Source organism: Oncorhynchus tshawytscha, linkage group LG14 (assembly GCF_018296145.1).
Source record: "Oncorhynchus tshawytscha isolate Ot180627B linkage group LG14, Otsh_v2.0, whole genome shotgun sequence".
Classification (NCBI taxonomy): Eukaryota; Metazoa; Chordata; class Actinopteri; order Salmoniformes; family Salmonidae; genus Oncorhynchus; species Oncorhynchus tshawytscha.
Genome location: NC_056442.1, coordinates 4,127,170 through 4,149,829, shown reverse-complemented (window position 1 = coordinate 4,149,829; position 22,660 = coordinate 4,127,170). Strand labels below are relative to the sequence as shown.

Sequence of the window (22,660 nt, the reverse complement as noted above, 5' to 3'; positions counted from 1 at the left end):
GACGCGAAAGAAGATTAGGTATCCCGCCAAATTTCAAACTCCCTCTGTCATGTGTGAGTGAATGCTTCATGTATATTTCTGTTCCTGTTTCAACGATCACCAGACAGACTGACTGGCCCCTCAATAATCTGAACAGGGTGATGAGATTAGACCACACAAACACCAGCATTTCAGAAAATACTATTTTTTAAATTTATTATGGGAAATATGCAACTTCCCCATGAAAAACATAATTACTCCAGACTTACAAAAACATGAAAAAGGAAAATCACTTAATGGATAACAGAACAAGAAAAGTATTGAATTTGTCAACAGAAGCCGTGTGCATCACAGGTAAGGTCCCCAGCCCAGGTACATCTGACACAGTAGTTTGTCGTCGGTAGCCTCCTGTATCAGGTAGTGGACGTGTCCCTCTATAGACAGAGGCAGACCCAACACCTTGTTACGACTCTTTATCACACCCTGCAAACGCTGATCAATCTCACACACATGGGTCTTGGCCTGGGAGGGGAGACAGGAGGTGTTAGTTCATCCTTTCACATTTATTTAGAGATACTGTGTTTTATATGAACATTTCTTTAGAGAGAGAGAGGGATAGTGTGTGTGTGTGTGTACCTTCTCGTTGACTATCTCGCCAGTCTCACTGGCCTGTGTCTTGGACAGTCCTTTAGGTTTACTCCACTCTACCAGAGGGTCATGGAGGAACGTCTTCAGTACACTGAAACAAAAACACACACACACAGTGACTACACCCCCCTACCATTCGACCTTGAAGTCCCACTCACCTGGTGGGCTAGTTTGGCACATGTTGATCTCAGTAGCCTCTGGCGAGAGGGACAGCTTCATTTAAATCCCTGTGTTTATGTGTGTTTGTGTGTGTTTATATATATATATATGTGTGTGTGTGTGTGTGTGTGTGTGTGTGTGTGTGTGTGTGTGTGCACCTCATAAGTGGTTCTCTCTGGTCTCTCATCAGACGTAGCGTGACTTCACAGGCGGTTCTGAACAGCCCCTCTGTCCCCATGGGGCCCATTGCATGGACCATGTTCTGGGTCAGTCTGAACGGAACCACCTCCGGAACATCAAACGTCTCACCCTGAGAGAGTGAAGGGGGGAGAAAGAGAGGGAGAAGGGGTGGGATCGAGAGGCATGTATTCAATTTGGCCTCATGAACTTGTTGAGGTGCAAGCAAGTCCAAGCAACACACACCTTGTTGAAGAGGCAGTTGAAGTCGACGTGAACACACTCCCCGGTGAATGAGTCAAACAGGATGTTCTCTCCATGGCGGTCTCCAAGACCCAGGATGTAGCCCACCACGGACATCACCGCTGTGGAGCGACAGTAGGCTGACCTGCTGCTGTACCTACACACACACACCGACCAGAGACAGACACACACAAACACGGTAAATCACCAGTAATTTATAGTGTATGTGTGTGTTGTAAACGTGTGTGTGTGTGTGTACTGGGTCGTACCATGTGGTGGGGTCAGGGAAGGTTCGGAGGAACCATTCATAGAAGACAGGGGGGTGTCTGGCACACAGGATGTCCTTATGGATTTTCAGTTTCTCCTCAAACGGTGCAGTCTTAGGAAGAATAAACTTCTTCAACTCTTTACCTGACATCAGGATACCTACACACACACACGTAAGTGAGTTTTATTGAGCGTGTGGTCAAAGTGTGTGTACCTCTCTCCTAGTAGAGTGTGGTCAGTGGGTGTACCTCTCTCCTAGTAGAGTGTGGTCAAAGTGTGTGTACCTCTCTCCTAGTAGAGTGTGGTCAGTGGGTGTACCTCTCTCCTAGTAGAGTGTGGTCAGTGGGTGTACCTCTCTCCTAGTAGAGTGTGGTCAGTGGGTGTACCTCTCTCCTAGTAGAGTGTGGTCAGTGGGTGTGTGGTCAGTGGGTCTCTTCTCTCCTAGTAGAGTGTGGTCAGTGGGTGTACCTCTCTCCTAGTAGAGTGTGGTCAGTGGGTGTACCTCTCTCCTAGTAGAGTGTGGTCAGTGGGTGTACCTCTCTCAGTGGGTGTACTAGTAGAGTGTGGTCAGTGGGTGTACCTCTCTCCTAGTAGAGTGTGGTCAGTGGGTGTACCTCTCTCCTAGTAGAGTGGTCAGTGGGTGTACCTCTCTCCTAGTAGAGTGGTCAGTGGGTGTACCTCTCTCCTAGTAGAGTGGTCAGTGGGTGTACCTCTCTCCTAGTAGAGTGTGGTCAGTGGGTGTACCTCTCCTAGTAGAGTGTGGTCAGTGGGTGTACCTCTCCTAGTAGAGTGTGGTCAGTGGGTGTACCTCTCCTAGTAGAGTGTGGTCAGTGGGTGTACCTCTCTCCTTGTAGAGTTTGTTCAGAATGTGTCGGAGACCTCCAGTGTTGTTGACCCACTCGATGATGCCACACTCCTCATTCAGTGGGATCACAGCATATGTACGGATATGGAGCTCCCTCCTCCTGGACTCTGCATCCTTACGCAGGCACTACACACACACACACACACACACACACACACACACACACACAATAGTCTGAAGTGTTCTGTCATCTCTGGGCTACAGCAGAGTGATGTACAGATGCCAGTTGGAGAAGTGACAGGTTAAACACCTTGTTGATGAGGCAGTTGAACTCCATGAGACGACAGTCTTTCCGGAGGTCATCTTTAGGTTTACACATCACAGTGTAGCTCCTCCCATCACTTCCCTTCAGGCCGATCTTCTTGGGCTTCTGGAGGGAGGCTAGGATCTCCACCTACACACACATTATTGTGAGACACACACACCATGTGGCGTGAGACACACACACACACCATGTGGCACGACACAGACACACACAGAAAGACATACTACTCCCCCACACACACACACACACACACACAGAAAGACAAACTACACGCACCATGTGACATGACACACACAGAAAGACAAACTACCCCCCCCTCCACCCCACACACACTCACAGTATCTTCAAAGCCGTCGAGGTAGGCCCAGTGTCCGGGGAATGCGTCGTGGTGCAGTGTGTTTGCAGGGCCAGTAGAGGGCAGTGTGGGGATGAGGACAGACTGCAGAGGGATCAGGATCTGGCTGAACGATGGCTCCTCCACTAGGCGCTTCAACTGCTTGAAATGGACCCCCATACTGAGAGTACTACTGTTACCATCCACCTGGAATACAGAGAGAGAGAAATGGACCCCCATACTGAGAGTACTGTTACCATCCACCTGGAATACAGAGAGAGAGAAATGGACCCCATACTGAGACTACTACTGTTACCATCCACCTGGAATACAGAGAGAGAGAAATGGACCCCATACTGAGAGTACTACTGTTACCATCCACCTGGAATACAGAGAGAGAATACAGAAATGGACCCCACCATCCACTGAATATGTTAGCTAGGGAATGTGGTCCCCATACTGTACTACTGTTACCATCCACCTGGAATACAGAGAGAGAGAAATGGTCCCCATACTGCTAGTGGAATGTGGTCCCCATACTGTGTTACCATCCACCTGGAATACAGAGAGAGAGAAATGGTCCCCAGCAGTGTGTGTGTGTGCCTGCAGTATGTGTGTGTGTGTGTGTAGTATGTGTGTGTGTGTGTGTGTCTTTAGTATGTGTGTGTGTGTGTGTCTGCAGTGTGTGTCTGTGTCTGCAGTGTGTGTCTGTGTCTGCAGTGTGTGTCTGTGTCTGCAGTGTGTGTCTGTGTCTGCAGTGTGTATCTGTGTCTGCAGTGTGTGTCTGTGTCTGTAGTGTGTGTCTGTGTCTGTGTCTCCAGTGTGTGTCTGTAGTGTGTGTCTGTGTGTGTCTGTAGTGTGTGTCTGTGTGTGTGTGTGTGTGTGTGTGTGTGTACCGGCTTGTTGCAGAGCTCCAGTAGTTTGTCAGTCAGTCTGTTGGCATCTCCTATGAACTTCCCCAGACTCTCCTTCAGACTGACAGCCTTCCGCAGGACCTCCTTACAGCGGTTCATACGGGTAGGGTAGGACGACTGGAACACACACACATTTAGCAAGTGCTTTGAGCCTATGACATGAAAATCACTTTCTCAAGTATCATTATAATCTCCATGCAAGGTAAGACAGTAGCTACGCAGACACACATCCCTTCCTGCCCCACACCCCTCCCCTACCTTGGACACTGCGGTCATCAACCACATGGCCTGCTGAGGGTAGGCCAGCAGCACCTTGGCAGCGATGTCCATGAGGACGTTGAAGACGTCCTCACTGCTGTGACACACCCTGGAGATGAGCTGGGAGAAGGCAGTGAGGAACTGGTATGGAGCCAGCCTGGTACAGTGGTCGCTGACCACCTGGTTGATCTTCCCCAGCTCCACGCGTATCTGCCGCTCCGCTCGACCCGCTATGGAGGGGAGAGATGGACATGGTATTCAGTTCAACACGTCTCGGTTTGTCTAAAGGCCCTTCTAGGAGAGATACACAGAGCAAGAGGAACACCAACACTGTTACCTTTCTCCCCCTCACTGACCAACACACTGTTACCTTTCTCCCCCTCACTGACCAACACACTGTTACCTTTCTCCCCCTCACTGACCAACACTGTTACCTTTCTCCCCCTCACTGACCAACACACTGTTACCTTTCTCCCCCTCACTGACCAACACACTGTTACCTTTCTCCCCCTCACTGACCAACACACTGTTACCTTTCTCCCCTCACTGACCAACACACTGTTACCTTTCTCCCCCTCACTGACCAACACACTGTTACCTTTCTCCCCTCACTGACCAACACACTGTTACCTTTCTCCCCTCACTGACCAACACACTGTTACCTTTCTCCCCCTCACTGACCAACACACTGTTACCTTTCTCCCCCTCACTGACCAACACACTGTTACCTTTCTCCCCCTCACTGACCAACACACTGTTACCTTTCTCCCCCTCACTGACCAACACACTGTTACCTTTCTCCCCCTCACTGACCAACACACTGTTACCTTTCTCCCCCTCACTGACCAACACACTGTTACCTTTCTCCCCCTCACTGACCAACACACTGTTACCTTTCTCCCCCTCACTGACCAACACACTGTTACCTTTCTCCCCCTCACTGACCAACACACTGTTACCTTTCTCCCCTTACTGACCAACACACTGTTACCTTTCTCCCCTTACTGACCAACACACTGTTACCTTTCTCCCCCTCACTGACCAACACACTGTTACCTTTCTCCCCCTCACTGACCAACACACTGTTACCTTTCTCCCCTCACTGACCAACACACTGTTACCTTTCTCCCCCTCACTGACCAACACACTGTTACCTTTCTCCCCCTCACTGACCAACACACTGTTACCTTTCTCCCCTCACTGACCAACACACTGTTACCTTTCTCCCCCTCACTGACCAACACACTGTTACCTTTCTCCCCCTACCCAACACACTGTTACCTTTCTCCCCCTCACTGACCAACACACACTTACCTTTCTCCCCTCACTGACCAACACACTGTTACCTTTCTCCCCCTCACTGACCAACACACTTACCTTTCTCCCCCTCACTGACCAACACACTTACCTTTCTCCCCCTCACTGACCAACACACTTACCTTTCTCCCCTCACTGACCAACACACTGTTACCCTTCTCCCCCTCACTGACCAACACACTTACCTTTCTCCCCCTCACTGACCAACACACTGTTACCCTTCTCCCCCTCACTGACCAACACACTTACCTTTCTCCCCCTCACTGACCAACACACTGTTACCCTTCTCCCCCTCACTGACCAACACACTGTTACCCTTCTCCCCCTCACTGACCAACACACTGTTACCCTTCTCCCCCTCACTGACCAACACACTGTTACCCTTCTCCCCCTCACTGACCAACACACTTACCTTTCTCCCCCTTACTGACCAACACACTGTTACCTTTCTCCCCCCACTGACCAACACACTGTTACCTTTCTCCCCCTCACTGACCAACCCACACACTGTTACCTTTCTCCCCCTCACTGACCAAAACACTGTTACCTTTCTCCCCCTCACTGACCAACCCACACACGGTTACCTTTCTCATTCTCATACTCGTAGACTTTGGCCCCGAAGTCCAGCCAGAGAGACAGCATCCGAGGCATGGCCTGATAGATGTACTGGTTCCCAAACTGCAGAGCTCTGGACAACAACACAGGACATAGTTCAGAAGTGGTGGCGACAATATCCGCCAGTAGACATTTCAATATTACGACAGGAGAGATGCTCGTCTTACTTTCCAAAGTAGGTGACGATGTATCGTATGAGGTTGCCCTGTTTCTCCAGCTTGTTGTCTGTCACCATGGGCATCAACTTGTCATAGTATTTAGCCAGGTAGAAGTTACCATCCTCCCACTCTGGTAGCAGGGTGGTCACATCCTGGAGAGGTAGAGGAAGGCAACGTTAGTGTTGGGTACATTGTAAGCCTTCATGATGGCACTGGACACTGTTGGGTAGTATAGTGTTGGGTAGTATAGTGTTGGGTAGTATATGGTTGATAGTGTTGGGTAGTATAGCATTGGGTAGTATATGGTTGATAGTGTTGGGTAGTATTGCATTGGGGTAGTATAGCATTGCGTAGTATATGGTTGATAGTGTTGGGTAGTATAGCATTGGGTAATATATGTTTCATAGTTCGGGTAGTATCGTCTTGGGTAGTAGAGCTTTGGGTAGTATATGGTTGATATTGTTGGGTTGTATCGCGTTGGGTAGTATAATGTCGGGTAGTTGGGTAGTATTGCGTTGGGGAGTATAATGTCGGGTAGTTGGGTAGTATAATGTCGGGTAGTTGGGTAGTATTGAGTTGGGTAGTATAATGTCGGGTAGTTGGGTAGTATAATGTCGGGTAATTGGGTAGTATAATGTCGGGTAGTTGGGTAGTATTGCGTTGGGTAGTATAATGTCGGGTAGTTGGGTAGTATAGCGTTGGGTAGTTGGGTAGTATAATGTCGGGTAGTTGGGTAGTATAATGTCGGGTAGTTGGGTAGTATCGCGTTGGGTAGTATAATGTTGGGTAGTATAATGTCGGGTAGTTGGGTAGTATAATGTCGGATAGTATAATGTCGGGTAGTTGGGTAGTATAATGTCGGGTAGTTGGGTAGTATAATGTCGGGTAGTTGGGTAGTATCGCGTTGGGTAGTATAATGTTGGGTAGTTGGGTAGTATAATGTCAGGTAGTTGGGTTGTATCGCGTTGGGTAGTATGTCGGGTAGTATAATGTCAGGTAGTTGGGTAGTATTGCGTTGGGTAGTATAATGTCGGGTAGTTGGGTAGTATAATGTCGGGTAGTTGGGTAGTATCGCGTTGGGTAGTATAATGTCGGGTAGTTGGGTAGTATAAGGTCAGGTAGTTGGGTAGTATAAGGTCAGGTAGTTGGGTAGTATAAGGTCAGGTAGTTGGGTAGTATAAGCTCAGGTAGTTGGGTAGTATAAGCTCAGGTAGTTGGGTAGTATAAGCTCAGGTAGTTGGGTAGTATAATGTCAGGTAGTTGGGTAGTATAATGTCAGGTAGTTGGGTAGTATAAGGTCAGGTAGTTGGGTAGTATAAGGTCAGGTAGTTGGGTAGTATAAGGTCAGGTAGTTGGGTAGTATAAGGTCAGGTAGTTGGGTAGTATAAGGTCAGGTAGTTGGGTAGTATAAGGTCAGGTAGTTGGGTAGTATAATGTCGGGTAGTTGGGTAGTATAATGTCGGGTAGTTGGGTAGTATCGCGTTGGGTAGTATAATGTTGGGTAGTATCGTACTAGGTACCTTGTAGGCCTTCATGATGGCGTTGGACTCAAAGTTGGCTGTCTCCTCCATGAAGCGTCCCACCAGAAGCATGGCTTTACCTGAAACACCATATCATCATGACCCATATCTGTAATTACATCTCATTATGTTATGTCATTATTAACAACAGTAGACTACCTTTGGTCTGTAGACTCCTCTTGTCTGAGAGAGGCTGGTCGACTGGGAAACACTGAGTCACTCCCTTCTGGAGAACTATCAACGCCTGGTGGACATCTCCCTACAGAGACACAGAGAGAGATGCATGTGAGTGTGTGTGAGTGAGAGCATATGTGTTTGTGTGTAAGAGAGAGTAGGTTAGTGTTTATATGCGTGTACCTTGGACCATAGCCACTTGGCCTTCTCTGTCAGTAGTTCGGCAGTGTGTGTGTTCTGTCCGTTCAGCAGAGCGTTGAAGGCTGTCTGGTGATGTCCTGCCTTCCTGGCCACCCGGGCACTCTGCAACCAGCACTCTCCGACCAGCCCCTCACACACACTGAGACACACACACACAAAAAATGAGTAACCTTGCCTGTGATGTGAAAATTAGCATTAGCTTTCAGAGTGATTGCCTCGGCTTTAGCTTAGTGGTGTTGTGGAAATGACCACCAGGGACACCTGAAGTCCATATTAAGTGAATAATTGATTATTAACAGCAAGCTGGAGAGGTCACAGTCAAACTTAGATGCATAAAGAACCGGTCTGAAAGGAGCAGTCTAGTTACTTCTCTTATATACTACTTATATTTGCATGATTTAGCTTATCCATTATTCAAAATTCATTCATTTGGTTCATGCATGTTACAAACCAATACCTCACGAGGCTTCTTCTCCCCAAGCGGAGACCTTCAAACTGACATATCTTTCATTCTCAAAACAAGGGTCTGGGCGTACTGCCTAATTGCAGATACTGATAGTGAGGATTCTTCCCAGGCATGATCAATCAGTCACTTACATGAACCCAGTCTAATTGGTTATTAGAAAAGCACAAACATCAAATATTCACACTGGGATAAAAGAGTCTAGTGGGACTCACCCTGAGCCGATGCTCAGCAGGGCTCGCCGCAGGGCCAGGATTGGCTCTTTGGCACGGAAAGAATTCTGGGTCATCTCCAGCCGATCTGGCCAATGGGAGGGCAGCGTGGCTGTGCTAGGGGCATGGCCTTCTCTCTGTCTCTGGAGGTCAGTGAAGGCATGCTCCAACTCACTCAGCATGTGGAGCCTAAACACACACAAATACACACATCAGTGTGCCTGTATGTGTGTATAAAGGTGGGTGTATCTGTGTGTGAGGAGGTTAGTGTGTGACCTGACAATGTATTCGTATCCTCTCTGGTAGGTCCCAGTCTCATAGCTAGCAGCAGCTAGAGGCACCACCTGCTCTGTCCTGACCAGCTTCAGTTTGTCGTAGAACGTCTCCGTGTCGCGCCGCTTAGCCGCTAGCAGCATCTGACCCAGCCTCACACCCCACGTGCTGGACTTACGATCTGCACACACACACCAAAACAACAGTCAAATGTTATAGCAATGTCAACAACGTCAACATGTGTGTGTGTGTGTGTTCTCACCAGAGCCCAGGTAGTCCTCCAGTAGGTCCCACTTGCTGAGCTTCCAGGCAGCTTCCACCCTGTAGGTGTTCAGATCAGACTTCCACTGGGGCCTACGGATAACCAGGTGAAAATAACCTGTGTTTACAATGGAAAGGACTCATTTACTGGACTAGCATGGATGTGTGTGTTTTGTCACCTGTTGGCCAGGACTCCATTGACCTGTGTGACGACAGTAGAGAGCTGTCCCAGCCCCAGCATAGAACTCATCACCCCATGGTAGTGTCCTATCTAGACAGGGAGACAGAGTTCACTGCAGTCTGTATTCACAACCACATATACTGATACACACTTCATCAACACGTGTGTGTGTGTGTTACCTGGTCGGACTCCAGCTGTATGGCCCGGTCGTAGCAGGCCGTAGCGTCTCTTAGCAACCCGATGCTCTCGTGTTCTAGAATCTGTTCCCGTAGGGACGGCTCTTCCCGCCGGAGAGCGTTCGCACCCCTCACACCGTCCGGTTCGTGCATGGCCGCGTACAGCGTCTGCACACACACACACACTATGTGTTAGGCTTCTCTATTCAGTATGTGTCTCACCGGTAGACGTGATGCGGTGGTGTGTGAGAGAGTTACCTGTAGGAAGCTCAGATGATCTTGGATGTCCTCTTTGTTCTCCAGTATGTAAGCCTCGAAGTGCATCAGGGCTCTGGTGTAGGCTTTAGACCGTAGAGAGGCCTTGGCTAACACGTCCTGAGGGATGCCTTTTAGAAACGCTACCACCCGCTGGTAGTCACCACTTTCTGTAAACACACACACACACACTTCAGTGAATCATAATTCCACGCCTGAGCTGTTATTACACAGTGCATTCTGAGGTTCAGCAATGAAGTGTGTGTGTTACTAACCGCTGTGTTTGATTCTAGCCGACAGTGTGTGTCGGCTCCACTGGGTGAGGTGAGCCAGCATACTGAACACCGTCTGGGTGCTCAGCTGTGATAGGCTGGACGTTGCTTCCTGGTTCTGAGTACGGAGCTGTGAAAGGCTAGATGAGGCCTCCTGGACACGCCCGCCACGCCCATCACCCTCTGTGAGCACAGCCAGCATTTCCTCTGTTACCTGGAGAAACAGATTTAATTGAACTTTTACATTTTTTTTTGTATTTGACCACCTTTTCCGCCACAATTTTGCGATATCTAATTGCTATTTACGATCTTGTCTCGTTGCTGCAACTCCCCAATGGGCTCAGGAAAGACGAAGGTCGAGTCATGCATCCTCCAAAACATGACCCGCCAAACAGCGCTTCTTAACACCTGCCCGCTTAACCAGGAAGTCAGCTGCACCAATGTATTGGAGGAAACACTGTTCAACTGACGACTGAAGTCAGCCTGCAGGTGCCCGGCCCGCCACAAGGAGTCACTAGAGCGTGATGAGCCAAACCCTCCCCTGACCCGGGCGACGCTGGGCCAATTGTGCGCCGCATTATGGGACTCCCGGTCACGGCCGGTTGCGACACAGCCTGGGATCAAACCCGGGTCTGTAGTGATGCCTCAAGCACTGCGACGCAGTGCCTTTGACCACTGCACCATTCGGGAGGCCAGATCAATCATTTAATGTCACAATAAATGTAATTTCAGTTGGAGTTAATTATGTTAATTTGATCTAAATAAGCTTTTAGTTGTTGTAATTCTATTAGTCATAAAGAAAGAGGAGGTAGTGAGGTGTGTGGTACCTCTCCTTGTTCAACAGCAGTGCAGCCCATCAGCATGTAAAGCAGTATATGGGGCAGCAGGTAGATGGTAACTTTGTAGTCGTGTTTGATGATGAAACTGCAACAGGTGAATACCTTGCTGGCCAACTCATGTCTCACCTGAAACAAACCCATACAACGTGTCGGAAAGTTATCCCCCAAACAATTTGAATTTCTTTATAAATTAAAAACAGCGTTACCACATATACATTTAAAAGTGTGTACCACAGGGTTTAATGTTGGGACCAGTGTTTTTTTAATTATTGTTGGCCATGAACTATGGTATATATTTCAAGACTGACCTGGCTGGTGAGGTATCCAGCAAAGCTAGCTGACAGTGGTTAAAGTCCAGGCTCAGAGGTTACCTTGCTGATGAGGTATCCGGCCCAGGTAGCTGACCAATCAGAGAACTTGGTTCCTCGGCTGCTGAGGTAGACAGGCTTCTTCACCTTGGACCAGTTCACCACCTTTTGACTGCTCTTATACCTACACAAACAGGAGAGATGATGTGGTGTGTATGTGTATGTGTGAGAGAGTGAGATAGTGAGAGAGAGAGTACCTGCTGTTGAGGTGAGGCTCCAGTATCTCTTGGACTTGTTCAGGGAATCTCCTCCACAGCCGTCGACCAGGGGAGTCACTACGGCCCTCACGACACTCAAATATAGACAGCAGCTCCTGGAACAAACACACACGTGTCAGGAAGGAGATCCATGTTTTTGCCTCCAATTAATGAATTGGTTGTGAACAATAAAGAATTATATTGTGTGTACCTGCATTGCATAGGCTGCCGAGTCCTGTGCTCTGACATCATCAGCATACGCCAAGAAAGTCCTGGTCAGTTCCGTCAGTAGTTCATAGGCAAAGTTACTCTCCTCCACCCCACTCTACACACAAACAAATATTTATTCAGATTCAACAAATTGGAAGAAACGCTGTTTCCTTTCTGGGTTCATTTCACAGCGTTTTCACACTCTGTCATTACCACGAAGGTGTTGCTGCTGCCGTGTGTGTGTGTGCGCGAGAAGTCCAGCCGTCCAGGGTCCACGGCCCCCAGTTCCCCCAGACACTCCCCACACAGCAGCCTGGCCGTCGGGGAAGAGTCCTGACAACCTCGCAGTAACACTGAGACTAATGAGGAGATGACTGGCTCTACCGCCTCCGACGCACACACCTGTCGCAGCAACCACTCCTAGAGAACACACACACAGCAGAACATAACACACAGCATCTCAGCAACACACACAAAATGTGACAACTATGAATTATGTGTTGTTAAAGAAACAACAACACACCTGGTTGCTGTGCATCATGTCCTTGAGGCTGGTCAGAGCGTGAACTCTGACGTCCAGGTTCTCGTGTTGGACAGCCCTCATGGAGAGCTGCAGGCCTGCAGCCAGGTCACTGGTCCTGGACGTCAACTAGAGAGAAGAGAACCTTCATTATCTTCGTCATCATCAAAAGTGAGTGTATTGGTGCTTTTCCCCTGCGGAGTAAAACAGTGTTTTTGGGCGAACGTCTCAGGCCTACAGACCAAAGGCTGGAAGGACTTTATCTGGCCAGGGTAATAACCCATATGTGTGTACTCACCTTTTGTAGGACTGTGTGTGGGTATGTGTGTGTGTGTTCCCACCTTCTTGTAGTCCTGCAGGACAGTGTGTATGTCTTTGAGTTCAGGGTGGTCTGGCAGGAAGTAGATTTCATGGAGATAGTCCTGCACCTCTTCCCTGTAGGACACAGACAGAGATTGTTACGTGTGTTTGGGTGGTGTGTGGGTGGTGTGTGTGTGTTCAGTTACCTGTTGTCCAGTATGAGGTAGTGTATTATAGCAGCAGTCTCTCTGGGCTGGAGTGGTATCAGCGGAAGAAGCGCCACGATCACATGACTGAGCAACGGCCCCAGGTGGGCGGGCTCTACCGTACGCACAAAACACTCCCACGTCCTGTCCACACAGGAAACAATAAGTTATAACCAGGAAGAAGGAAGCAAGCAAAGTGAATTAGTGTGTGTGTGTTAGCACTATGTGTACTGACTGGCAGCAGAGCAGAGGGAAGTCTTGTCTGTATCGTAGTCCGGTCCGTAGTGTGGTCATCATCTTGACTCGGACTGAGCTGGTGTGTTTGGAGCCCATCATCTTCATCAGGGCCATCAGGCTGGTCAGGGCCATCTTCTTACCGTCCTTCTCCCCAGCACTGGAGCTCAGCAGCTGCATGTTGAAGAAGGCCAGGATGCCCAGCAGCTTGGGCTGGAGGTAATCAGCCTGGGGGAGAGAGAGAGAGATTTAAAGTAAAGAGGAAGATGTTTTCCAAGCACTCAGTGACACTGAAGCCTCACCATTGCTAAAGGACTGATGCATCTCCTAGAAACTAATCAGAAAAGCAATGATGTCATCAGTGTGATGTCATTACCATGTGTTCCGGGGTGGTGATGTCACGTGGTCCCTGGTACGGGTCATCATTGGAGGCAAATGAGGCCAGGATGGCCAGACCATTAAACACCTACACACAAACACACACGGTCAAACCAATAAACATCTACACAGACAACGCAATAAGCCACAAAAGGCCATGATGACATATTCCAGCTAAAGGATGTTGGACACAAAGCGATGCCCCAGTGTGTGTACTTGTTGGTAGTGTTCTCCCAGGCGTAGCAGCAGCTCGTTGTGCAGGCCCTGGAAGTCCTGCCTCAGCAGAGAGCCCAGCTCTATCTCCGTCTCTCTCTGGAGGTAGTGGAAGGCTCTCTCCAGCTCCTCCTTAGTGCAGGAACACACCAGGTGGCTGAAGATGTACTTGAAGTTGTTGATCAGGATCTCGCGCCGGTTTGCTTTCATCTCATTGGCCAGCGTCCTGATGAGGGCAGAGCCTGTGGCACTGGCCTTCGCGGCCAGATAGGGGAGGAGCACCTGGAGAGTCCTCTGCAAACACACACACACAACACACACTGTATACACACATTTCAATTGGTCCAAATTAAATCCTTGCTGATTTCAATATCAAGTTCTAGATTATAATAAACAAACTGAATTTTTTTTGTGTTTTTCACAATTCCTGACATTTAATCATAGTAAAAATTGTTAGTCTAAGGTAATTTAGGATCACCACTTCATTTTAAATGTGAAATGTCAGAATAATAGTTGAGAGAATGATTTGTCAGCTTTTATTTCTTTCATCCCATTCCCAGTGGGTCAGAAGTTTACATGCTACCAAATACTAATTGAGTGTATTGCCTTTAAATTGTTTAACTTGGGTCAAACGTTTCAGGTAGCCTTCCACAAGCTTCCCACAATAAGTTGGGTGAACATTCCTCCTGACAGAGCTGGTGTAACTGAGTCAGGTTTGTAGGCCTCCCTGATAGCACACGCCTTTTCAGTTCTGCCCACACATTTTCTATAGGATTGAGGTCAGGGCTTTGTGATGGCCACTCCAATACCGTGACTTTGTTGTCCTTAAGCCATTTTGCCACAACTTCAGAAGTATGCTTGGGGTCATTGTCCATTTGGAAGACCCATTTGCGACCAAGCTTTAACTTCCTGACTGATGTCTTGAGATGTTGCTTCAATATATCCACATCATTTTCTTTCCTCATGATGCCATCTATTTTGTGAAGTGCACCAGTCCCTTCTGCAGCAAAGCACCCCCACAACATGATGCTGCCACCCCCCCCCCCATGCTTCACAGTTGGGATGGTGTTCTTCGGCTTGCAAGCCTCCCCCTTTTTCCTCCAAACATAACAATGGTCATTATGGCCAAACAGTTCTATTTGTGTTTCATCAGACCAGAGGACATTTGCATGATATTTGTCCCCATGTGCAGTTGCAAACAGTAGTCTGGCTTTTTTATGGCGGTTTTGGAGCAGTGGCTTCATCCTTGCTGAGAGGCCTTTCAGTTCATGTTGATATAGGACTCGTTTTACTGTGGATATAGATACTTTTGTACCTGTTCCCTCCAGCATCTTCACAAGGTCCTTTGCTGTTGTTCTGGGATTGATTTGCACTTTTCGCACCAAAGTACATTCATCTCTAAGAGACAGAACGCATCTCCTTCCTGAGTGGTATGATGGCTGCATGGTCCCATGGTGTTTATACTTGCATACTATTGATTCTACAGATGAACGTGGTACCTTCAGGCGTTTGGAAATAGTCTACAATTGTTTTCTGAGGTCTTGGCTGTTTTCTTTTGATTTTCCCCATGATGTCAAGCAAAGAGGAACTGTGTTTGAAGGTAGGCCTTGAAATACATCCACAGATACACCTCCAATTGACTCAAATGATGTCAATTAGCCTATTAGAAGCTTCTAAAGCAATGACATAATTTTCTGGAATTTTCCAAGCTGTTTAAAAGGCACAGTCAACTTAGTGTATGTAAACTTCTGACCCACTGGAATTGTGATACAGTGAATTATAAGTGAAATAATCTGTCTGTAAACAATTGTTGTCATGCACCAAGTCGATGTCCTAACCGACATGCCAAAACTATAGTTTGTTAACAAGAAATTTGTGGAGTGGTTGAAACATTAGTCTTAATGATTCCAACCTAAGTGCGTGTAAACTTCCGACTTCAACTGTATATATGTGTGTGTGCACATACCGTGAGGAAGCGCTGCAGGTCAGGGAAGTCAAAGGCGTGGGCGACCTGAGACAGGATGTCCAGAGCTACTTCTCTCTGATTGGCTAGCTGGCTACCTTGCTCTGGCGTGCTCCGCAGGGAGCCGACGTGACGCGAGTGGAGAGATTCTACCAGGAACTAAACACACACACCAACACTGGTACAACCAGGTACAAGCAGACAGTTGTGATTATATACAAGTGTGTGTGTGTTGGCAGACAAGGTTACCTGGCAGACAGGGTTCTTGTACTGACTGAACAGTGTCTGTAGTTTGAGTCCTCTAGCTGTGGCCAGGGCAGAGATCTGTGTGTAGGCTGACACAGAGACAGGAGAGGACTTGGACAGGAGACAGTGCAGTAACCTCAGGAGAGAGAACGACACCAAGCTACCCTTAGCAGCCCTGGGGGAGAGAGAGAGAGGGAGGGAGAGACGGAGAGAAGGGGGGGAGGCTTGAAAGCTTGTTAGAACTGTCACCAAGGTCTAATTAATCTCCATCACATCTTTTTCACCAAGACATTAAAAGTGTTTTCTGATGTGTGTGTTACCTGCCAATCTCTCCAGTGGTCAGTATGAGCGTGCTGCGTAGCTCGTCGTCTCTGTTGAGTTTAGCCTTACTGAACGCCTCCTTCACACGAGACACCAGCAGCTCCTTGACTGGATCCTTGTCGGGTTCGGAGGTGGGCTCCGCCAGCAGGAAGCGAACTGATTGGCTGAAGAGTGTTCTGACTGACGGGTCTGGGTCTTCTATTAGGCCAATCAGATCTCTCAGAATGGCCAGAGAGTCACTGTCTCCGCCTCCAAGGTTGACATGCTGGCAGAGGTGTGGCAGAGCATCTAGGAACGCTAAGACACACACACACAAACACGTAAGATCTCACACACTCATTTCGTCAACATCAAAACAAGAACACACACACACCTCTTTTGGCAACACTGCTGCTACTCGGTCGTAGCAGAGGTAGGACGGGCTTGATGACGGATGCTCCAATGGGAGTGCCCTTCCCAGCATGCTCAGCTGCAAGGCCGAGGCGGGAGCAAAGGATCATGGGTAGTGGGAGGGGCTCCTTGTGATTGACATTTAATTTGGAGCTCCCCGATAGGACGCAGGTCAGCTGACCAGAAATACCAGCTAGCTCCGCCCTCACCTGCTCTGAGCTGTCCTCCAGGACACTCCTACACAGACAGAAAAACTGTTAGCATACCCCTGACACAGTGATGGAAATGCTGAAAGTATGTCAGTGTGCAAGGTGGTGTGTGTCAGGTTGTGGTGTGTGTACTTACATTAAGGTGGTGTGTGTCAAGTTGTGGTGTGTGTACTTACATTAAGGTAGTGTGTGTCAAGTTGTGGTGTGTGTACTTACATTAAGGTGGTGTGTGTCAAGTTGTGGTGTGTGTGTCCCACATGGTGCAGTAGTAGAGGAAAGCTCCTGACAGCGCTGGCCCTGACCACCTCATGTGGACTCTCCAGTGCCTGGGAACACACAGACACACGCCACGACACACACACATCCTCACGCAGCAGAGACAGCAGCAACACACACTCCGCCTGGACCTGGGGGCTGCAGAGACAGATGTTATATTCACACACACACACACACACACACACACACACACACACACACACACACACACACAGTAACTCACAGTAGCAGGGAGACATTCTCTTAGCCAAGTCGGGAGGCTGGGGGGAATCCTGCCATCTGATACGCTGGGACAGACGATAGCTCACACACCCATGGCACGGACAGCAACGCGCACACACTATTCTGGAGACCACTGTCCTCAGCCGGGCTACTCACTACGCACAGACACGGAGGTAAGAACAACATTTTACCTGACAACAATTTATATGTGTGTGTGTGTGTGTGTGTGTGTGAATATAACATCTCTGTCTCTGCAGCCCCCCAGGTCCAGGCGGAGTGTGTGTTGCTGCTGTCTCTGCTGCGTGAGGATGTGTGTGTGTCGTGGCGTGTGTCTGTGTGTTCCCAGGCCCTGGAGGGTCCCGTTTTCTTACTTGTCAGGTAGATGATGGAGTCCAGTATTCTGACAGCCACCTGGATGGCAGACTGTATATGGGCGTGGTCAGCGGTAGACTTAGCCCCACCCAGTAGTGATTGACAGGTTTCCAAAGCCCTGCCCAGAGTGGAGGCAGACAGCCACAGCAGAGAGGAGGAACTGGAGGAGAGAAAGAGATCTGTGTGAGAGATAATGTGGGGTGTGTGATACCTGGTGTGTGTGTGTTACCTTCTGGGTGGGTGTGTGATACCTGGTGTGTTTTGGTGTGTGTGTGTTACCTTCTGGGTGTGTGTGATATACCTGGTGTGTGTGTAACAGAGGCCAGCCAGGTGCAGGATGAGAGCGAGTCCCTCCAGAGCTCTCAGGGTCATCTGAGTGTCCGCATCAGGCTCAGGGGTCGTCGGGTCAAGGTCACAGTTCACCAGAGAAGCCAGAAGGTCATCCAGCCTGCTGCTCACTGCCGCCCACACCTCACTACGCACACGCATGTCCACCTCCCTACACACACACACACACACACACACACACACACACACACACACACAAACATAAATAAAGATAAAGATGGTAACACGTTGATATGGACAGTAGGATTTAGAGTGATCTAGAGAGTAGAGATCAGATGTGACTCACATCGGGGGGGTTTCGGGGGTCTTGCTGGCCAGGGGGGTGATAGGTAGACAGGGTCGCTTAGCAGCTGTTTCTCCATCCTCCCTCTCTTGCATCACCACGGCAACCTCAGCCTTCAGGGCAGTGTAAAGAAACCCATGCACACACTGACACACACACACACAGGACTGTAAGTTGATTTTACACAAATATTCAAACCAAATGCAATCGGTTGATAAATGAAGGCCAGTGTGTGTGTGTGTGTGAGAGAGATGCAGGTGGAAAGGGGACTCTAGATGGATATAACCAGTTTCAGCTTGGTCATTGCCATTGAGGGGTTCCACCATTTTAAAATAGTCAACTGGGTGGAGACTACAATGGGTTGGGAGCGATCAGTCAACGATCAGAGCATTGTCTTCTTTTTCAAATTGGGTTGCCTATGGTTTATAAAATATCACCGTCTAGTGGCCACAATAAATTAATGACACACAAGATTTGGTTCAGGACTCCAGAACTGCAGGTGGTGGTAAATCATCAACATTATCTTTACGCTTTCTTTTACAGAAAAGAAGAAGAAAATTGACCACTTTAAAATAGAGATTGCTTCACTTGCGCTGGCCATGCTGAGAAAAACAAAGATGATACAAAGATGAGTCCTCTTTCTAACTCTATGGTGTGTGCGTACCTCAGACTGTTTCTCCATCCCGATGGAGTGTGTGAGGTTTCTGCAGACATCAGTGACTCTCTGTCTCCGTAGCGACGAGGCGCTCTCGTATCCCGATGGAACGGACAACAGGAAGTTAAAGACAAAGCTCAGAGATTGGCTGATCTCTAATTCCAGAACTAAGCCCGCCCCTGCCAGAACACACACACGTTCCAACAGCTGGGCCAGGTGGGTACGCTCAAAACGTGTGTGTGTGTGAGCAGATCCAAACACACACTGGGTCAGCTTCAGCAGCTCTCCCCCATATGTCTCTGGCTCAGGTGTGTGTGTGTCCAGCAGCATCAGGTACGCTGTAAAAAACTCCTGACTCCGCCTCTCCGGGAACCCACCAATCTCTGCCAACCGCCTCAGCATCACCATAGCAACCTTCCTTAACCGAGCACTCCCATAGGCCAAGACCAAACATCCCGCCTCCCAAGCCACCCCCATCTCCCTGCGGTTGGCCAATCCCCTGAGGGCATCGGTCAGAACGTTCACTGTCACTGCAACCAAGGTTTCCAAGGCGGCAGGCGAGGGGAGGAGGAGTGGTGAGGGGGTGAGATAAGGGGTGAGAGAGACAGAGAAAGACTGCAGGGTTACCGGCCACAAGGTGTGTGTGTTTGTAGAGTGTGTATGTGTTCCTGGGGTGTGTGAGTGTGTGTGTGTGTAGAGCAGATTGCTGAGGTCCTGGGCCAATCCAAGCATCTCTTTGGCGATGACGTTGAAGGTGATTGGTGCTCGCGGTCTGAGTGCGTGCAGTAGGGAGCAGAGCACGGCCGAGACACGTCCATGGATGACGTCACAGCTTGGAGATGCGGCGACCCGCAGCAACCTGCCGACAACCCACCTACTGAACTCTAGCGAGAGAGACAGAGCGGGAGAATAAGGGAGAGGGAGTAAGGAGGAGAGGACAGATTAAACCACAAGTGTGTGTGTGCGTTCTTACCGGTGCTGCTCTGCTGTGTGTCTGTGAAGTGGGCCAGCTGACAGGCAGGGTTGACAAACATCAGAGAGGAAGACTTTATAATATGCTGAACAAAGTCCAACAGCATCACACACGCTGGCTCTGAACTGGACCTCTTAGACAGCTCCAACGCAACTGAAACAGACACACACACATAGTCAATACACTGGGCGAGGAGAAACAGCAACAGAGCAAGAAACAGCGACTCACCGACATCTACGTCTGTCAGTATTCGGTCAATGAACTGACAGAGAATCTGACGAGGCTTCTGAACCACCTTGTTGTATTCCTCTGCTGTGGCACTGGAAGTGTAGAAAATCGTCAATGTGTCTGATATGCATGACTGATTCTACTGCATTGACAAGTTGTCTCAGCAATGTAGTTAGCTAGCTAAGTGTACTATTAACAAGCTACCGAGCTAGTTAGCATTATTGATGTTTATCAAGTCACACTGTTCAATTATTTTATTAAACAGCAATATGCCGAGCAGTTAGAAAACTTTACTAAGTTAGCCAGCATTAGCTAGCATGTTAGCTACCCACAATAGCTAAACAATAACAATGTCCAGCGTAAAAACAGAGTCGGAGTCTCACCTCGCTAGCTCCTGCAGTGCAGGTATCATAGCGGACATCTCCAAGCCTTCCATCTTTAGACCAGGGACTGTGAACAGTCCACAAACCGCTCTATTTAAAAACAGCTGGCTAAATTGTACCCTGTTATGAGAGAAACGACAACATTTCGGCCCTCATGTCTTCCTCAAAGGAGCCGTTTGAAATCTTTCGCTCCAAAGTGACGTTTGGCTATGGCAACCGTAGAGGTCCAGTCTTGATTCGGACAAGTTACAAACGCAAACTGCTCTCCATTGAGGAAACTGCAGCAGAGAGGATGGAAAACCCACAGATTTACAGAATTTAGAACTCAGTAATTTAATAGGATCTCTTTGGGAAAAATCCTAAAATATTTTCATGTCACTGTTATTGTCCAGCATTACCTATTGAATATGATGATCACATTGGCCTTTTTTCTACTAACTGTGTATGTCTGTCTACTTCTGCAGGTGGGTCTGAGATTGAGAATCTGGACTACTAGCCTGAGTTTGTAGGTGTCTTGTGATTATACAGTGCCAGTCAAAAGTTTGGACACACCTACTCATTCAAGGGTTTTTCTTTTTTTTGACTATTTTCTACATTGTACAATAGTACTGAAGACATCAAAACTATGAAATAACACATATGGAATCATGTAGTAACCAAAAAAGTGTGAAACAAATGTAAATATATGTTATATTTCAGATTCTTCAAAGTAGCCACCCATACAAATTGGCGCCGACAGAGATGGTCGCCTCACTTCAGGTCCTTAGGAAACTATGCAGTAATTAGTTTTTTTAAATGTATTATTTCTTACATTGTTAGCCCAGAAAATCTCAAGTGTTATTACATACAGCCGGGAAGAACTATTGGATATAAATGCGACGTCAACTTACCAACATTACGACCAAGAATATGACTTTCCCGAAGCGGATCCTTTGTTCGGACCTCCACCCTGGACATGGGATCTAATCCCAGAGGCTGATCTAAAACAACGCTGGAGAGGCAGACGGAGTGGCCTACTGGTCAGACATAGAAAGCTAATCTGAGAACAAGGTTCCTAAATTCTATCAGCATATCGAATGCACGACACGAGCTGGTAGCTTTCTGGACCATTGCTACGAAGTTCCACGATGCATACAAAGCCCTACCCCGCCCTCCCTTCGGCAAATCTGACCATGACTCCATTTTGTTGCTCTCAGCCTATAGACAGAAACTAAAACAGGAAACGCCTGTGCTCAGGTCTATCCAACGCTGGTCTGACAATTGGATTCCACACTTCAGGATTGCTTCAATCACGTGGACTGGGATATGTTCCGGGTAGCCTCAGACAATTACATTGACATATACTCTGACTTGGTGAGCAAGTTTATTAGCAAGTGCATCGGTGATGTTGTACCCACTGTGACTATTACAACCTTCCCTAACTAGAAACAGTGGATTGATGCCAGCATTCACGCAAAACTGAAAGTGCGAACCACCGCTTTTAATCATGGGAAGGCAACTGGAAACATGATCGAATACAAACCGCAAGCAAAGCGTCAGTATAGAGACAAAGTAGAGTGACAATTCAATGGCTCAAACACGAGACGTATGTGGCAGGATCTACAGTCAATCACGGATTACAAAAAGAAAACCAGCCCCGTCACAGACATCGACGTCTTGATCCCAGACAAATTAAACAACTTCTTTGCTCGCTTTGAAGACAATACAATGGCACTGACACAGCCCACTACCAAAGCCTGTGGGCTCTCCTTCTCCCTGGCCAACATGAGTAAAACATTTAAACGTGTTAACCCTCGCAAGGCTGACGGCCCAGACAGCATCCCTAGCCATGTCCTCAGAGCATGCGCAGACCAGCTGGCTGGTGTGTTTACGGGCATATTCAATCCATCCCAATCCCAGTCTGCTGTGCACACATACTTCATGATGGCCACCATTATTCCTGTTCCCAAGAAAGCTAAGGTAACTGAACTAAATCACTATCACACCGTAGCACTCACCTCTGTCATCATGAAGTGCTTTGAGAGACTAGTCAAGGATGGTATCACCGCCACCCTACCTGATACCCTAGAACCACTCCAATTTGCTTACCGCCCCAATAGGTCCACAGACGACACAATCGCCATCACACTGCACACTGCC

At 48.3% G+C, this 22,660-nt stretch overlaps 1 protein-coding gene across 1 annotated transcript; it reads right to left on the bottom strand.

The window, feature by feature from the left end:
- Positions 1-178: 178 nt before the first annotated feature.
- Positions 179-20,751, bottom strand: atr (ATR serine/threonine kinase). Its single transcript, XM_042296637.1, has 46 exons — positions 20,522-20,751; positions 20,139-20,230; positions 19,911-20,063; positions 18,947-19,821; positions 18,286-18,428; positions 17,953-18,150; positions 17,651-17,811; positions 17,356-17,434; positions 16,998-17,195; positions 16,556-16,809; positions 16,182-16,479; positions 15,865-16,036; positions 15,619-15,774; positions 13,656-13,946; positions 13,438-13,527; positions 13,063-13,289; positions 12,828-12,971; positions 12,663-12,756; positions 12,325-12,450; positions 12,015-12,221; positions 11,803-11,916; positions 11,592-11,707; positions 11,398-11,518; positions 11,015-11,152; positions 10,191-10,401; positions 9,919-10,085; positions 9,664-9,828; positions 9,483-9,574; positions 9,305-9,396; positions 9,046-9,223; positions 8,773-8,958; positions 8,077-8,233; positions 7,879-7,978; positions 7,720-7,799; positions 6,209-6,351; positions 6,011-6,114; positions 4,110-4,339; positions 3,834-3,968; positions 2,941-3,144; positions 2,589-2,732; positions 2,314-2,464; positions 1,476-1,632; positions 1,210-1,363; positions 945-1,096; positions 616-718; positions 179-501 (listed from the first exon to the last, which is right to left on the bottom strand). Exons 1-46 carry the CDS (start codon positions 20,572-20,574, stop codon positions 328-330), a joined length of 7,779 nt encoding a protein of 2,592 aa, XP_042152571.1. The 5' UTR covers positions 20,575-20,751; the 3' UTR covers positions 179-327.
- Positions 20,752-22,660: the final 1,909 nt, after the last annotated feature.

Coding starts and splice junctions, on each gene's coding strand:
- atr (XM_042296637.1), bottom strand. CDS start 20,574: ATGGAAGGCTTGGAGATGTCCGCTATGATACCTGCACTGCAGGAGCTA. Junction 8,959..9,045: donor GGATACGAATACATTGTCAG/GTCACACACTAA, acceptor GTGTGTGTTTAG/GCTCCACATGCTGAGTGAGT. Junction 7,800..7,878: donor GAGGAGTCTACAGACCAAAG/GTAGTCTACTGT, acceptor ATGGTGTTTCAG/GTAAAGCCATGCTTCTGGTG.